The 18,187-nt window shown below is 46.6% G+C and overlaps 1 protein-coding gene and 5 non-coding genes across 6 annotated transcripts; 1 reads left to right on the forward strand and 5 right to left on the reverse strand.

Annotated features, from left to right (window-relative positions):
• Nucleotides 1–113: 113 nt before the first annotated feature.
• On the reverse strand, nucleotides 114–186 carry TRNAY-GUA (transfer RNA tyrosine (anticodon GUA)). Its single transcript has one exon. It is a non-coding gene; the product is annotated as a tRNA-Tyr (tRNA).
• Nucleotides 187–2,022: 1,836 nt separating this feature from the next.
• TRNAD-GUC (transfer RNA aspartic acid (anticodon GUC)) lies at nucleotides 2,023–2,095 on the reverse strand. The gene has a single exon. It is a non-coding gene; the product is annotated as a tRNA-Asp (tRNA).
• Nucleotides 2,096–2,610: 515 nt separating this feature from the next.
• On the reverse strand, nucleotides 2,611–2,680 carry TRNAN-AUU (transfer RNA asparagine (anticodon AUU)). Its single transcript has one exon. It is a non-coding gene; the product is annotated as a tRNA-Asn (tRNA).
• A 7,707-nt stretch (nucleotides 2,681–10,387) lies between these two features.
• Nucleotides 10,388–10,460, reverse strand: TRNAD-GUC (transfer RNA aspartic acid (anticodon GUC)). The gene has a single exon. It is a non-coding gene; the product is annotated as a tRNA-Asp (tRNA).
• A 1,100-nt stretch (nucleotides 10,461–11,560) lies between these two features.
• Nucleotides 11,561–11,633, reverse strand: TRNAD-GUC (transfer RNA aspartic acid (anticodon GUC)). The gene has a single exon. It is a non-coding gene; the product is annotated as a tRNA-Asp (tRNA).
• A 3,139-nt stretch (nucleotides 11,634–14,772) lies between these two features.
• Nucleotides 14,773–15,774, forward strand: LOC149667896 (uncharacterized). The gene has a single exon (XM_089840932.1). It carries the CDS (start codon nucleotides 14,773–14,775, stop codon nucleotides 15,772–15,774), a length of 1,002 nt encoding a protein of 333 aa, XP_089697058.1.
• Nucleotides 15,775–18,187: the final 2,413 nt, after the last annotated feature.

Here is an 18,187-nt window from a genome sequence, read left to right on the forward strand (position 1 = left end):
ATTAAGAGCTGGACGCGCTAATTACTGCGCCACGGAAGCCCAAAAATTAAATGTTCGTCAGGTATTGTGGAAAAACTCTGACATTTTACGTAACATCTGAGACGTCACAACACCGCTCCCGGATGGGCTCGAACCACCAACCTTTCGGTTTACAGCCGAACGCGCTAGCCATTGCGCCACGGACGCCCAAAAATTAAATGGTTGTCAGGTATTGTTGAAAAGTTACGACTTTTCACGCTACATCTGAGACCCCACAAATCCTCTCTCGTTTGGGCTCGAACCACCAACCTTTCGGTTAACAGCTGAACGCACTAACCATTGCGCCACGTAAGCCCAAAAATTAAATGGTCGTCAGGTATTGTAGAAAAACTTTGGCTATTTACGTTACATTTGAGATCCAAAAACACCGCTCCCGGGTGGGCTCGAACCACCAAGCTATTGGTTAACAGCCGAACGCGCTAACCATTGAGCCACGAAAGATCAGAAAATAAATGGTTATCACGTATTATGGAAAAAGTTTGACTTTTCACGCTACATCTGAGACCTCACAACACCTCTCCCGGGTGGGCTCGAACCACCAACCTTTCGATTAACAGCTGAACGCGCTTACCATTGCGCCACGGAAGCCCAAAAAATAAATGCTCGTCAGGTATTGAGGTAAAACTTTGACTTTTTACTTCACATCCGAGACCTCACAACACCGCTCCCGGATGGGCTCGAACCACCAACCTTTCGATTAACAGCCGAACGCGCTAACCATTGAGCCACGGAAGCTCAGAAATTAAATGGTTGTCACGTATTGTGGAAAAGTTTTGGCTTTTTACGCTACATCTGAGACCCCACATCACCTCTTCCGGGTGGGCTCGAACCACCAACCTTTCGATTAACAGCTGAACGCGCTAACCATTGCGCCACGGAAGCCCAAAAAATAAATGTTCGTCCGGTATTGTGGAAAAACTCTGACATTTTACGTTACATCTGAGACATCACAACACCGCTCCCGGATGGGATCGAACCACCAACCTATTGGTTAACAGCCGAACGCGCTAACCATTGAGCCACGGAAGCTCAGAAATTAAATGGTTGTCAGGTATTGTTGAAAAGTTACGACTTTTCACGCTACATCTGAGACCCCACAAAACCTCTCTCGTTTGGGCTCGAACCACCAACCTTTCGGTTAACAGCTGAACGCGCTAACCATTGCGCCACTGAAGCCCAAAAATTAAATGTTCGTCAGGTATTGTGGAAAAACTCTGACATTTTACGTTACATCTGAGACGTCACAACACTTCTCCCGGATGGGCTCGACACCAAAATATTGGTTAATAGCCGAACGCGCTAACCATTGAGCCACGGAAGCTCAGAAATTAAATGGTTGTCAGGTATTGATGAAAAGTTACGACTTTTCAAGCTACATCTGAGACCCCACAAAACCTCTCTCGTTTGGGCTCGAACCACCAACCTTTCGGTTAACAGCTGAACGCGCTGACCATTGCGCCACTGAAGCCCAAAAATTAAATGTTCGTCAGGTATTGTGGAAAAACTCCGACATTTTACGTTACATCTGAGACGTCATAACACTTCTCCCGGATGGGCTCGAACCACCAACCTATTGGTTAATAGCCGAACGGGCTAACCATTGCGCCACTGAAGCCCAAAAATTAAATTTTCGTCAGGTATTGTGGAAAAACTTTGGCTATTTACGTTACATTTGAGATCCAAAAACACCGCACCCGGGTGGGCTCGAACCACCAAGCTATTGGTTAACAGCCGAACGCGCTAACCATTGAGCCACGAAAGATCAGAAAATAAATGGTTATCACGTATTATGGAAAAAGTTTGACTTTTCACGCTACATCTGAGACCTCACAACACCTCTCCCGGGTGGGCTCGAACCAGCAACCTTTCGATTAACAGCTGAACGCGCTAACCATTGCGCCACGGAAGCCCAAAAATTAAATTTTCGTCAGGTATTGAGGTAAAACTATGACTTTTTACTTCACATCCGAGACCTCACAACACCGCTCCCGGATGGGATCGAACCACCAACCTTTCGATTGACAGCCGAACGCGCTAACCATTGAGCCACGGAAGCTCAGAAATTAAATGGTTGTCACGTATTGTGGAAAAGTTTTGACTTTTTACGCTACATCTGAGACCCCACAACACCTCTTCCGGGTGGGCTCGAACCACCAACCTTTCGATTAACAGCTGAACGCGCTAACCATTGCGCCACGGAAGCCCAAAAATTAAATGTTCGTCAGGTATTGTGGAAAAACTCTGACATTTTACGTTACATCTGAGACATCACAACACCGCTCCCGGATGGGCTAGAACCTCCAACCTATAGGTTAACAGCCGAACGCGCTAACCATTGAGCCACGGAAGCTCAGAAATTAAATGGTTGTCAGGTATTGATGAAAAGTTACGACTTTTCAAGCTACATCTGAGACCCCACAAAACCTCTCTCGTTTGGGCTCGAACCACCAACCTTTCGGTTAACAGCTGAACGCGCTGACCATTGCGCCACTGAAGCCCAAAAATTAAATGTTCGTCAGGTATTGTGGAAAAACTCCGACATTTTACGTTACATCTGAGACGTCACAACACTTCTCCCTGATGGGCTCGAACCACCAACCTTTCGGTTAATAGCCGAACGCGCTAACCATTGCGCCACTGAAGCCCAAAAATTAAATTTTCGTCAGGTATTGAGGTAAAACCTTGTCTTTTTACTTCACATCTGAGACCTCACAACACCGCTCCCGGATGGGCTCGAACCACCAACCTTTCGGTTAACAGCCGAACGCGCTAACCATTCGCCACGGACGCCCAAAAATTAAATGGTCGTCAGGTATTGTGGAAAAACTTTGGCTATTTACGTTACATTTGAGATCCAAAAACACCGCTCCCGGGTGGGCTCGAACCACCAACCTATTGGTAAACAGCCGAACGCGCTAACCATTGAGCCACGGAAGATCAGAAATTAAATGGTTGTCACGTATTGTGGAAAAGTTTTGACTTTTAACGCTACATCTGAGACCCCACAACACCTCTTCCGGGTGGGCTCGAACCACCAACCTTTCGATTAAGTGCTCGACGCGCTAATTATTGCGCCACGGAAGGCCAAAAATTAAATGTTCGTCAGGTATTGTGGAAAAACTCTGACATTTTACGTAACATCTGTGACGTCACAACACCGCTCCCGGATGGGCTCGAACCACCAACCTTTCGGTTAACAGCCGAACGCGCTAGCCATTGCGCCACGGACGCCCAAAAATTAAATGGTTGTCAGGTTTTGTTGAAAAGTTACGACTTTTCACGCTACATCTGAGACCCCATAAAACCTCTCTTTTGGGCTCGAACCACCAACCTTTCGGTTAACAGCTGAACGCGCTAACCATTGCGCCACGGAAGCCCAAAAATTAAATGGTCGTCAGGTATTGTGGAAAAACTTTGGCCATTTACGTTACATTTGAGATCCAAAAACACCGCTCCCGGGTGGGCTCGAACCACCAAGCTATTGGTTAACAGCCGAACGCGCTAACCATTGAGCCACGAAAGATCAGAAAATAAATGGTTATCACGTATTATGGAAAAAGTTTGACTTTTCACGCTACATCTGAGACCTCACAACACCTCTCCCGGGTGGGCTCGAACCACCAACCTTTCGATTAACAGCTGAACGCGCTAACCATTGCGCCACGGAAGCCCAAAAAATAAATGCTCGTCAGGTATTGAGGTAAAACTTTGACTTTTTACTTCACATCCGAGACCTCACAACACCGCTCCCGGATGGGCTCGAACCACCAACCTTTCGATTAACAGCTGAACGCGCTGACCATTGCGCCACTGAAGCCCAAAAATTAAATTTTCGTCAGGTATTGAGGTAAAACCTTGTCTTTTTACTTCACATCTGAGACCTCACAACACCGCTCCCGGATGGGCTCGAACCACCAACCTTTCGGTTAACAGCCGAACGCGCTAACCATTCGCCACGGACGCCCAAAAATTAAATGGTCGTCAGGTATTGTGGAAAAACTTTGGCTATTTACGTTACATTTGAGATCCAAAAACACCGCTCCCGGGTGGGCTCGAACCACCAACCTATTGGTTAACAGCCGAACGCGCTAACCATTGAGCCACGGAAGATCAGAAATTAAATGGTTGTCACGTATTGTGGAAAAGTTTTGACTTTTAACGCCACATCTGAGACCCCACAACACCTCTTCCGGGTGGGCTCGAACCACCAACCTTTCGATTAAGTGCTCGACGCGCTAATTATTGCGCCACGGAAGGCCAAAAATTAAATGTTCGTCAGGTATTGTGGAAAAACTCTGACATTTTACGTAACATCTGAGACGTCACAACACCGCTCCCGGATGGGCTCGAACCACCAACCTTTCGGTTAACAGCCGAACGCGCTAGCCATTGCGCCACGGACGCCCAAAAATTAAATGGTTGTCAGGTTTTGTTGAAAAGTTACGACTTTTCACGCTACATCTGAGACCCCACAAAACCTCTCTTTTGGGCTCGAACCACCAACCTTTCGGTTAACAGCTGAACGCGCTAACCATTGCGCCACGGAAGCCCAAAAATTAAATGGTCGTCAGGTATTGTGGAAAAACTTTGGCCATTTACGTTACATTTGAGATCCAAAAACACCGCTCCCGGGTGCGCTCGAACCACCAAGCTATTGATTAACAGCCGAACGCGCTAACCATTGAGCCACGAAAGATCAGAAAATAAATGGTTATCACGTATTATGGAAAAAGTTTGACTTTTCACGCTACATCTGAGACCTCACAACACCTCTCCCGGGTGGGCTCGAACCACCAACCTTTCGATTAACAGCTGAACGCGCTAACCATTGCGCCACGGAAGCCCAAAAAATAAATGCTCGTCAGGTATTGAGGTAAAACTTTGACTTTTTACTTCACATCCGAGACCTCACAACACCGCTCCCGGATGGGCTCGAACCACCAACCTTTCGATTAACAGCCGAACGCGCTAACCATTGAGCCACGGAAGCTCAGAAATTAAATGGTTGTCACGTATTGTGGAAAAGTTTTGGCTTTTTACGCTACATCTGAGACCCCACATCACCTCTTCCGGGTGGGCTCGAACCACCAACCTTTCGATTAACAGCTGAACGCGCTAACCATTGCGCCACGGAAGCCCAAAAAATAAATGTTCGTCAGGTATTGTGGAAAAGTTACGACTTTTCACGCTACATCTGAGACCCCACAAAACCTCTCTCGTTTGGGCTCGAACCACCAACCTTTCGGTTAACAGCTGAACGCGCTAACCATTGCGCCACTGAAGCCCAAAAATTAAATGTTCGTCAGGTATTGTGGAAAAACTCTGACATTTTACGTTACATCTGAGACGTCACAACACTTCTCCCGGATGGGCTCGACACCAAAATATTGGTTAATAGCCGAACGCGCTAACCATTGAGCCACGGAAGCTCAGAAATTAAATGGTTGTCAGGTATTGATGAAAAGTTACGACTTTTCAAGCTACATCTGAGACCCCACAAAACCTCTCTCGTTTGGGCTCGAACCACCAACCTTTCGGTTAACAGCTGAACGCGCTGACCATTGCGCCACTGAAGCCCAAAAATTAAATGTTCGTCAGGTATTGTGGAAAAACTCCGACATTTTACGTTACATCTGAGACGTCATAACACTTCTCCCGGATGGGCTCGAACCACCAACCTATTGGTTAATAGCCGAACGGGCTAACCATTGCGCCACTGAAGCCCAAAAATTAAATTTTCGTCAGGTATTGAGGTAAAACTTTGACTTTTTACTTCACATCCGAGACCTCACAACACCGCTCCCGGATGGGCTCGAACCACCAACCTTTCGATTAACAGCCGAACGCGCTAACCATTGAGCCTCGGAAGCTCAGAAATTAAATGGTTGTCACGTATTGTGGAAAAGTTTTGACTTTTTACGCTACATCTGAGACCCCACATCACCTCTTCCGGGTGGGCTCGAACCACCAACCCTTCGATTAACAGCTGATTGCGCTAACCATTGCGCCACAGAAGCCCAAAAGTTAAATGTTCGTGAGGTGTTGTGGAAAAACTCTGACATTTTACGTTACATCTGAGACGTCACAACACCGCTCCCGGGAGGGCTCGAACCACCAACCTTTCGGTTAACAGCTGAACGCGCTGACCATTGCGCCACTGAAGCCCAAAAATTAAATTTTCGTCAGGTATTGAGGTAAAACCTTGACTTTTTACTTCTCATCTGAGACCTCACAACACCGCTCCCGGATGGGTTCGAACCACCAACCTTTCGGTTAACAGCCGAACGCGCTAACCATTCGCCACGGACGCCCAAAAATTAAATGGTCGTCAGGTATTGTGGAAAAACTTTGGCTATTTACGTTACATTTGAGATCCAAAAACACCGCTCCCGGGTGGGCTCGAACCACCAACCTATTGGTTAACAGCCGAACGCGCTAACCATTGAGCCACGGAAGATCAGAAATTAAATGGTTGTCACGTATTGTGGAAAAGTTTTGACTTTTAACGCTACATCTGAGACCCCACAACACCTCTTCCGGGTGGGCTCAAACCACCAACCTTTCGATTAAGAGCTGGACGCGCTAATTACTGCGCCACGGAAGCCCAAAAATTAAATGTTCGTCAGGTATTGTGGAAAAACTCTGACATTTTACGTAACATCTGAGACGTCACAACACCGCTCCCGGATGGGCTCGAACCACCAACCTTTCGGTTAACAGCCGAACGCGCTAGCCATTGCGCCACGGACGCCCAAAAATTAAATGGTTGTCAGGTATTGTTGAAAAGTTACGACTTTTCACGCTACATCTGAGACCCCACAAATCCTCTCTCGTTTGGGCTCGAACCACCAACCTTTCGGTTAACAGCTGAACGCACTAACCATTGCGCCACGGAAGCCCAAAAATTAAATGGTCGTCAGGTATTGTAGAAAAACTTTGGCTATTTACGTTACATTTGAGATCCAAAAACACCGCTCCCGGGTGGGCTCGAACCACCAAGCTATTGGTTAACAGCCGAACGCGCTAACCATTGAGCCACGAAAGATCAGAAATTAAATGGTTGTCACGTATTGTGGAAAAGTTTTGACTTTTAACGCTACATCTGAGACCCCACAACACCTCTTCCGGGTGGGCTCGAACCACCAACCTTTCGATTAAGTGCTCGACGCGCTAATTATTGCGCCACGGAAGGCCAAAAATTAAATGTTCGTCAGGTATTGTGGAAAAACTCTGACATTTTACGTAACATCTGAGACGTCACAACACCGCTCCCGGATGGGCACGAACCACCAACCTTTCGGTTAACAGCCGAACGCGCTAGCCATTGCGCCACGGACGCCCAAAAATTAAATGGTTGTCAGGTTTTGTTGAAAAGTTACGACTTTTCACGCTACATCTGAGACCCCACAAAACCTCTCTTTTGGGCTCGAACCACCAACCTTTCGGTTAACAGCTGAACGCGCTAACCATTGCGCCACGGAAGCCCAAAAATTAAATGGTCGTCAGGTATTGTGGAAAAACTTTGGCCATTTACGTTACATTTGAGATCCAAAAACACCGCTCCCGGGTGCGCTCGAACCACCAAGCTATTGATTAACAGCCGAACGCGCTAACCATTGAGCCACGAAAGATCAGAAAATAAATGGTTATCACGTATTATGGAAAAAGTTTGACTTTTCACGCTACATCTGAGACCTCACAACAACTCTCCCGGGTGGGCTCGAACCACCAACCTTTCGATTAACAGCTGAACGCGCTAACCATTGCGCCACGGAAGCCCAAAAAATAAATGCTCGTCTGGTATTGAGGTAAAACTTTGACTTTTTACTTCACATCCGAGACCTCACAACACCGCTCCCGGATGGGCTCGAACCACCAACCTTTCGATTAACAGCCGAACGCGCTAACCATTGAGCCACGGAAGCTCAGAAATTAAATGGTTGTCACGTATTGTGGAAAAGTTTTGGCTTTTTACGCTACATCTGAGACCCCACATCACCTCTTCCGGGTGGGCTCGAACCACCAACCTTTCGATTAACAGCTGAACGCGCTAACCATTGCGCCACGGAAGCCCAAAAAATAAATGTTCGTCAGGTATTGTGGAAAAACTCTGACATTTTACGTTACATCTGAGACATCACAACACCGCTCCCGGATGGGATCGAACCACCAACCTATTGGTTAACAGCCGAACGCGCTAACCATTGAGCCACGGAAGCTCAGAAATTAAATGGTTGTCAGGTATTGTTGAAAAGTTACGACTTTTCACGCTACATCTGAGACCCCACAAAACCTCTCTCGTTTGGGCTCGAACCACCAACCTTTCGGTTAACAGCTGAACGCGCTAACCATTGCGCCACTGAAGCCCAAAAATTAAATGTTCGTCAGGTATTGTGGAAAAACTCTGACATTTTACGTTACATCTGAGACGTCACAACACTTCTCCCGGATGGGCTCGACACCAAAATATTGGTTAATAGCCGAACGCGCTAACCATTGAGCCACGGAAGCTCAGAAATTAAATGGTTGTCAGGTATTGATGAAAAGTTACGACTTTTCAAGCTACATCTGAGACCCCACAAAACCTCTCTCGTTTGGGCTCGAACCACCAACCTTTCGGTTAACAGCTGAACGCGCTGACCATTGCGCCACTGAAGCCCAAAAATTAAATGTTCGTCAGGTATTGTGGAAAAACTCCGACATTTTACGTTACATCTGAGACGTCATAACACTTCTCCCGGATGGGCTCGAACCACCAACCTATTGGTTAATAGCCGAACGGGCTAACCATTGCGCCACTGAAGCCCAAAAATTAAATTTTCGTCAGGTATTGAGGTAAAACTTTGACTTTTTACTTCACATCCGAGACCTCACAACACCGCTCCCGGATGGGCTCGAACCACCAACCTTTCGATTAACAGCCGAACGCGCTAACCATTGAGCCTCGGAAGCTCAGAAATTAAATGGTTGTCACGTATTGTGGAAAAGTTTTGACTTTTTACGCTACATCTGAGACCCCACATCACCTCTTCCGGGTGGGCTCGAACCACCAACCCTTCGATTAACAGCTGATTGCGCTAACCATTGCGCCACAGAAGCCCAAAAGTTAAATGTTCGTGAGGTGTTGTGGAAAAACTCTGACATTTTACGTTACATCTGAGACGTCACAACACCGCTCCCGGGAGGGCTCGAACCACCAACCTTTCGGTTAACAGCTGAACGCGCTGACCATTGCGCCACTGAAGCCCAAAAATTAAATTTTCGTCAGGTATTGAGGTAAAACCTTGACTTTTTACTTCTCATCTGAGACCTCACAACACCGCTCCCGGATGGGCTCGAACCACCAACCTTTCGGTTAACAGCCGAACGCGCTAACCATTCGCCACGGACGCCCAAAAATTAAATGGTCGTCAGGTATTGTGGAAAAACTTTGGCTATTTACGTTACATTTGAGATCCAAAAACACCGCTCCCGGGTGGGCTCGAACCACCAACCTATTGGTTAACAGCCGAACGCGCTAACCATTGAGCCACGGAAGATCAGAAATTAAATGGTTGTCACGTATTGTGGAAAAGTTTTGACTTTTAACGCTACATCTGAGACCCCACAACACCTCTTCCGGGTGGGCTCAAACCACCAACCTTTCGATTAAGAGCTGGACGCGCTAATTACTGCGCCACGGAAGCCCAAAAATTAAATGTTCGTCAGGTATTGTGGAAAAACTCTGACATTTTACGTAACATCTGAGACGTCACAACACCGCTCCCGGATGGGCTCGAACCACCAACCTTTCGGTTAACAGCCGAACGCGCTAGCCATTGCGCCACGGACGCCCAAAAATTAAATGGTTGTCAGGTATTGTTGAAAAGTTACGACTTTTCACGCTACATCTGAGACCCCACAAATCCTCTCTCGTTTGGGCTCGAACCACCAACCTTTCGGTTAACAGCTGAACGCACTAACCATTGCGCCACGGAAGCCCAAAAATTAAATGGTCGTCAGGTATTGTAGAAAAACTTTGGCTATTTACGTTACATTTGAGATCCAAAAACACCGCTCCCGGGTGGGCTCGAACCACCAAGCTATTGGTTAACAGCCGAACGCGCTAACCATTGAGCCACGAAAGATCAGAAAATAAATGGTTATCACGTATTATGGAAAAAGTTTGACTTTTCACGCTACATCTGAGACCTCACAACACCTCTCCCGGGTGGGCTCGAACCACCAACCTTTCGGTTAACAGCCGAACGCGCTAACCATTGCGCCACGGAAGCCCAAAAATTAAATTTTCGTCAGGTATTGAGGTAAAACTATGACTTTTTACTTCACATCCGAGACCTCACAACACCGCTCCCGGATGGGATCGAACCACCAACCTTTCGATTGACAGCCGAACGCGCTAACCATTGAGCCACGGAAGCTCAGAAATTAAATGGTTGTCACGTATTGTGGAAAAGTTTTGACTTTTTACGCTACATCTGAGACCCCACAACACCTCTTCCGGGTGGGCTCGAACCACCAACCTTTCGATTAACAGCTGAACGCGCTAACCATTGCGCCACGGAAGCCCAAAAATTAAATGTTCGTCAGGTATTGTGGAAAAACTCTGACATTTTACGTTACATCTGAGACATCACAACACCGCTCCCGGATGGGCTAGAACCTCCAACCTATAGGTTAACAGCCGAACGCGCTAACCATTGAGCCACGGAAGCTCAGAAATTAAATGGTTGTCAGGTATTGATGAAAAGTTACGACTTTTCAAGCTACATCTGAGACCCCACAAAACCTCTCTCGTTTGGGCTCGAACCACCAACCTTTCGGTTAACAGCTGAACGCGCTGACCATTGCGCCACTGAAGCCCAAAAATTAAATGTTCGTCAGGTATTGTGGAAAAACTCCGACATTTTACGTTACATCTGAGACGTCACAACACTTCTCCCGGATGGGCTCGAACCACCAACCTATTGGTTAATAGCCGAACGCGCTAACCATTGCGCCACTGAAGCCCAAAAATTAAATTTTCGTCAGGTATTGAGGTAAAACTTTGACTTTTTACTTCACATCTGAGGCCTCACAACACCGCTCCCGGATGGGCTCGAACCACCAACCTTTCGGTTAACAGCCGAACGCGCTAACCATTGCGCCACGGACGCACGAAAAAAATGGTCGTCAGGTATTGCGGAAAAACTTTGGCTATTTACGTTACATTTGAGATCCAAAAACACCGCTCCCGGGTGGGCTCGAACCACCAAGCTATTGGTTAACAGCCGAACGCGCTAACCATTGAGCCACGAAAGATCAGAAAATAAATGGTTATCACGTATTATGGAAAAAGTTTGACTTTTCACGCTTCATCTGAGACCTCACAACACCTCTCCCGGGTGGGCTCGAATACCAACCTTTCGATTAACAGCTGAACGCGCTAACCATTGCGCCACGGAAGCCCAAAAATTAAATTTTCGTCAGGTATTGAGGTAAAACTATGACTTTTTACTTCACATACGAGACCTCACAACACCGCTCCCGGATGGGATCGAACCACCAACCTTTCGATTGACAGCCGAACGCGCTAACCATTGAGCCACGGAAGCTCAGAAATTAAATGGTTGTCACGTATTGTGGAAAAGTTTTGACTTTTTACGCTACATCTGAGACCCCACAACACCTCTTCCGGGTGGGCTCGAACCACCAACCTTTCGATTAACAGCTGAACGCGCTAACCATTGCGCCACGGAAGCCCAAAAATTAAATGTTCGTCAGGTATTGTGGAAAAACTCTGACATTTTACGTTACATCTGAGACATCACAACACCGCTCCCGGATGGGCTAGAACCTCCAACCTATAGGTTAACAGCCGAACGCGCTAACCATTGAGCCACGGAAGCTCAGAAATTAAATGGTTGTCAGGTATTGATGAAAAGTTACGACTTTTCAAGCTACATCTGAGACCCCACAAAACCGCTCTCGTTTGGGCTCGAACCACCAACCTTTCGGTTAACAGCTGAACGCGCTGACCATTGCGCCACTGAAGCCCAAAAATTAAATGTTCGTCAGGTATTGTGGAAAAACTCCGACATTTTACGTTACATCTGAGACGTCACAACACTTCTCCCGGATGGGCTCGAACCACCAACCTATTGGTTAATAGCCGAACGCGCTAACCATTGCGCCACTGAAGCCCAAAAATTAAATTTTCGTCAGGTATTGAGGTAAAACTTTGACTTTTTACTTCACATCTGAGGCCTCACAACACCGCTCCCGGATGGGCTCGAACCACCAACCTTTCGGTTAACAGCCGAACGCGCTAACCATTGCGCCACGGACGCCCAAGAAAAATGGTCGTCAGGTATTGCGGAAAAACTTTGGCTATTTACGTTACATTTGAGATCCAAAAACACCGCTCCCGGGTGAGCTCGAAGCACCAAGCTATTGGTTAACAGCCGAACGCGCTAACCATTGAGCCACGAAAGATCAGAAAATAAATGGTTATCACGTATTATGGAAAAAGTTTGACTTTTCACGCTTCATCTGAGACCTCACAACACCTCTCCCGGGTGGGCTCGAATACCAACCTTTCGATTAACAGCTGAACGCGCTAACCATTGCGCCACGGAAGCCCAAAAATTAAATGCTCGTCAGGTATTGTGGAAAAACTCTGACATTTTACGTTACATCTGAGACGTCACAACACCGCTCCCGGGAGGGCTCGAACCACCAACCTTTCGGTTAACAGCTGAACGCGCTGACCATTGCGCCACTGAAGCCCAAAAATTAAATTTTCGTCAGGTATTGAGGTAAAACCTTGTCTTTTTACTTCACATCTGAGACCCCACAACACCTCTTCCGGGTGGGCTCGAACCACCAACCTTTCGATTAAGTGCTCGACGCGCTTATTATTGCGCCACGGAAGGCCAAAAATTAAATGTTCGTCAGGTATTGTGGAAAAACTCTGACATTTTACGTAACATCTGAGACGTCACAACACCGCTCCCGGATGGGCTCGAACCACCAACCTTTCGGTTAACAGCCGAACGCGCTAGCCATTGCGCCACGGACGCCCAAAAATTAAATGGTTGTCAGGTTTTGTTGAAAAGTTACGACTTTTCACGCTACATCTGAGACCCCACAAAACCTCTCTTTTGGGCTCGAACCACCAACCTTTCGGTTAACAGCTGAACGCGCTAACCATTGCGCCACGGAAGCCCAAAAATTAAATGGTCGTCAGGTATTGTGGAAAAACTTTGGCCATTTACGTTACATTTGAGATCCAAAAACACCGCTCCCGGGTGGGCTCGAACCACCAAGCTATTGGTTAACAGCCGAACGCGCTAACCATTGAGCCACGAAAGATCAGAAAATAAATGGTTATCACGTATTATGGAAAAAGTTTGACTTTTCACGCTACATCTGAGACCTCACATCACCTCTTCCGGGTGGGCTCGAACCACCAACCTTTCGATTAACAGCTGAACGCGCTAACCATTGCGCCACGGAAGCCCAAAAAATAAATGTTCGTCAGGTATTGTGGAAAAACTGACATTTTACGTTACATCTGAGACATCACAACACCGCTCCCGGATGGGCTAGAACCACCAACCTATTGGTTAACAGCCGAACGCGCTAACCATTGAGCCACGGAAGCTCAGAAATTAAATGGTTGTCAGGTATTGTTGAAAAGTTACGACTTTTCACGCTACATCTGAGACCCCACAAAACCTCTCTCGTTTGGGCTCGAACCACCAACCTTTCGGTTAACAGCTGAACGCGCTGACCATTGCGCCACTGAAGCCCAAAAAAAATGGTCGTCAGGTATTGCGGAAAAACTTTGGCTATTTACGTTACATTTGAGATCCAAAAACACCGCTCCCGGGTGGGCTCGAACCACCAACCTTTCGGTTAACAGCCGAACGCGCTAACCATTGCGCCACGGACGCCCAAAAAAAATGGTCGTCAGGTATTGCGGAAAACTTTGGCTATTTACGTTACATTTGAGATCCAAAAACACCGCTCCCGGGTGGGCTCGAACCACCAAGCTATTGGTTAACAGCCGAACGCGCTAACCATTGAGCCACGAAAGATCAGAAAATAAATGGTTATCACGTATTATGGAAAAAGTTTGGCTTTTCACGCTTCATCTGAGACCTCACAACACCTCTCCCGTGTGGGCTCGAACCACCAACCTTTCGATTAACAGCTGAACGCGCTAACCATTGCGCCACGCAAGCCCAAAAATTAAATGTTCGTCAGGTATTGTGGAAAAACTCTGACATTTTACGTTACATCTGAGACGTCACAACACTTCTCCCGGATAGGCTCGAACCACCAACCAATTGGTTAACAGCCGAACGCGCTAACCATTGAGCCACAGAAGCTCAGAAATTAAATGGTTGTTAGGTTTTGTGGATAAGTGTGACATTATGCTTTGTATTATTAGTAGGTCAGTTTATGAACAGCCCCATATTAGCTTAATGTCTATTATTTATCTAATCTCTCTTGTATAAAAAGGCCCCCTCTCTGTGTTAAAAATTCAGTCTATCTCGGACCTCGATCATGTATAAATCATTGTAAATAAAACCATAGTTTTAAAGTATCAACTCCTGTGTAGTCGTACAAACACACAACATGGTGTCAGAAGTTCGTTAATGTGGTATTTAGTCGCGCGATATCACGGTTAGCTTTAATTCGTTAATCAGTAATCGACTAGATTTGCGGTCTACCTCGACACGGAAAATGCAGAACGCCGCATCCTTTCAAGTGCAACCGCCTTGCCAATTCAACTTTTCGAATTCCAATGAGTGGCCCCGATGGAGGAGGAGGTTCGAGAGATTCAGATCCGCGTCCGGTCTTAGTTCCAAGACAGGAGAGGAACAAGTCAACGCGTTAATATACATGATGGGCGACAAAGCTGATGACGTATTCTTGTCATTTACGTTTGCCACCGATGCAGAGAAGTCTGACTTCAATGTCGTTATCAATAAATTCGAAGGACATTTCATTCTCCGGAGGAACGTTATCTACGAGCGAGCAACCTTCAACTCACGAGTTCAGCAAGATGGCGAACCGGTAGAAGAGTTTATCACCGCGTGTCGAGCCCAGATTGAGAAATGTGCCTACGGAACTCTCCAAGACGAATTGCTGAGAGACCGAATAGTAGTCTGGGTGCGAGACAAAGCCCTGTCGGAAAAAATGCAATTAGACGGAAACCTTACACTGGAGAAAGCGATCTCAACCGCCCGCCATGCCGAAGAAGTTCGCCGACAACAACAAGAATTAAACGCAGGAAGTTATAAAAACGGAACTCCGGCTGTTGTCGAAAAGCTTGGCTCTCGAAACACCTCTCAGACGAAGGAGAACAGGCGACCAAGAGCAACTCATCCTTCAAGACCAATTCAACGCGATCAAAAGGTTACTTCAGATACCTGCAAGAAATGCGGAATATTCGAGAAACACAATCGAGAGCGATGCCCAGCATATAGAGCAGTTTGCAGGAAGTGTAAGAAGATTGGCCGCTACGAGCGTGTGTGTCAAAGGTCAACCACCAACTACAATCGTGAGGTCACATCGCAAATGATCTCTGTGGATGAAGATGACTCAACGCCAATGGATACGTTCTTGGGAAAAGTCAGCAGCGACGAGATACAAGATCGTTGGATGGTAAACATTAGGATTAATGCAAAACAAGTTCAATTCAAGATAGATACCGGCGCGGACGTTTGCGTATTACCAGACTAGCTATACAAGGCGAAATTTCAAGACTTAGCACTGAATAAATCTGACCGACGTCTGTTTGGACCAGGGAAGACCTTGATTAACTGCAAAGGTTTCATTGAAGCCTACCTGTCAAGTAGAGATACCACCATCCATGACAAGGTCTATGTCATCGACCAATTGCAAGTTCCACTTCTAAGCCTCAGAGCAAGTGAAGACCTGAAAATAGTTCAAAGAATCGATGAGCTGCAACTCACGGAGACGAGTATAAGACCAAAGGACCATTATCCTCAACTATTTACCGGCTTAGGACGAGTCAAACGAAGCTACAAACTGAAGCTGAAACCGAACGCAGTACCGTATGCAGTGACGACTCCACGTCGAGTTGCGATTCCTTTGATGTCACAAGTCGAAGCTGAATTGAAACGAATGGTGGACTTGGGAGTAATCCGGAGAGTCGAGGACCCCACAGACTGGTGCGCTCCCATGGTGGTCGTGAGAAAGGATTCTGGCGAATTAAGGATATGCGTGGATTATACGCAACTGAATAACTACGTACAACGTGAACGGTACCAGATACCGGCTGTAGACCATACGCTTGGACGACTGGCTGGAGCCGAGATCTTCTCAAAACTTGATTGTAATTCCGGTTATTGGCAGATACCGCTACATCCGGACTCCATATTACTAACGACTTTCATGACGCCATTTGGAAGATATTGCTGCAATTGCCTGCCCTTTGGTTTAACATCTGCATCCGAGCACTACCAAAGCCAAATGTCTTCGTATATTGAAGGCGTCAAGAACACAGTTTGTCATCAGGACGACATTCTAGTATGGGGCAAGGACATGGCCGAACATGATGAAAACCTAAAGGAAGTTCTCGAAAGATTGAAAGACCAAGGAGTCACGCTCAATGAAAGGAAATGCCTCTTTGGAGTCAAAAGGATCAAGTTTTTGGGGCACGTAATAGACAGTGCCGGGATCAGTCCAGACGAGGAGAAGGTTCGAGCCATAGTCGAGATGAAATCACCATCTGATGTCGCAGAGCTACGTCGTCTATTAGGAATGGTAAATTATCTTGGAAAGTTCATTCCCCGAATGGCCGAGCAGCTTAAACCACTAAGTAGTCTATTGAGCACCAAGAACAGCTGGATTTGGGGCCCAAGTCAAGAAATGGCCTTCAAATACCTCAAGACGACGCTCACAAGCAAGCCTGTTTTGGGTATCTTCGATCTGAGGAAGCCAACAGTAGTATCCGCCGATGCGTCAAGCTATGGGATTGGAGCAATACTTCGACAAGAACAAGCCCATGGAACTTACAAAGTCATTGCCTATGCCTCGAAGACGTTATCCTCGACAGAACAACGCTATGCGCAGATCGAGAAGGAGGCGTATGCATTAACGTGGGCATGCCAGCGATTTGAGGATTTCATAACGGGTATAACAATAAAGCTAGAAACTGATCATCAGCCCCTTGTTTCCATATTGCATTCGAAACAACTGGACGATTTATCTCCGAGACTGCAAAGGCTACGTCTACGCATGATGCGATACTCGTACAAGGTCTCCTACGTGCCTGGAAAATCCTTAGTTGCCGCTGATACATTGTCTAGAGCTCCGTTGATAGACGTTGACGACAACGAGCTACAACAAGAAATTTCTGCTCACGTACAGTTAGTAATGATGAACCTACCCACTACAGATCCAAAGCTTGCGGAAATTCTTCATAAACAACAGGAAGATGCTACATGCAGAACATTACAACGTTACCTCGAACATGGATGGCCGGAGAAAAAACGCGTACACAGTAGTTGTAATGACTACTTCAGCTACAGGCATGAAATCACCATCCAAGACGGAATCATCATGAAAGGCAGCAGACTGCTCATTCCAAGTTCCATGCGTCCAGAAATAATGGATCGAATTCATCAAGGTCACATGGGAATCGTCAAATGTCGAGAAAGAGCCAAACAATCCGTCTGGTGGCCTGGAATTTCACGGGAAATCGAAGATAAGGTGAAAAGATGCGAACGATGACTCAAAGAATCAGTCAGCTTTCATGAGCCCTTAAAGCCAACAAGCTTACCCGAACGACCATGGCAAGCAGTTGCCATAGATATGCTACATCATGGGGGAAAATGGTACCTGGTCATGATGGACTACTACTCAAAATATCTGGAATTGGCTCGAATGAAAGATCAAACTACAAAAACTGTCATCGAGCTCATCGAAGATATATTTGCACGACACGGAATTCCAGAGGTGGTCCGCAGCGATAATGGCACTAATTTATCATCGACAAGAACCTTGGAATTCATCGCATTCTCCAAGAAATATGGATTTCGATCTATCACGAGCAGCCCAAGATATCCTCAAAGTAATGGGTTCGCAGAAGCAGCAGTAAAGACAGCGAAATCCATTTTAAAGAAATCTG

This window comes from Phalangium opilio, unplaced genomic scaffold, assembly GCF_054372755.1.
Source record: "Phalangium opilio isolate 3A_F unplaced genomic scaffold, DU_Popi_V2 ptg000056l_1, whole genome shotgun sequence".
NCBI lineage: Eukaryota > Metazoa > Arthropoda > Arachnida > Opiliones > Phalangiidae > Phalangium > Phalangium opilio.

What these genes read in the sequence shown, in the direction of transcription:
- LOC149667896 (XM_089840932.1), top strand. Translation starts at nt 14,773, where the DNA reads ATGCAGAACGCCGCATCCTTTCAAGTGCAACCGCCTTGCCAATTCAAC.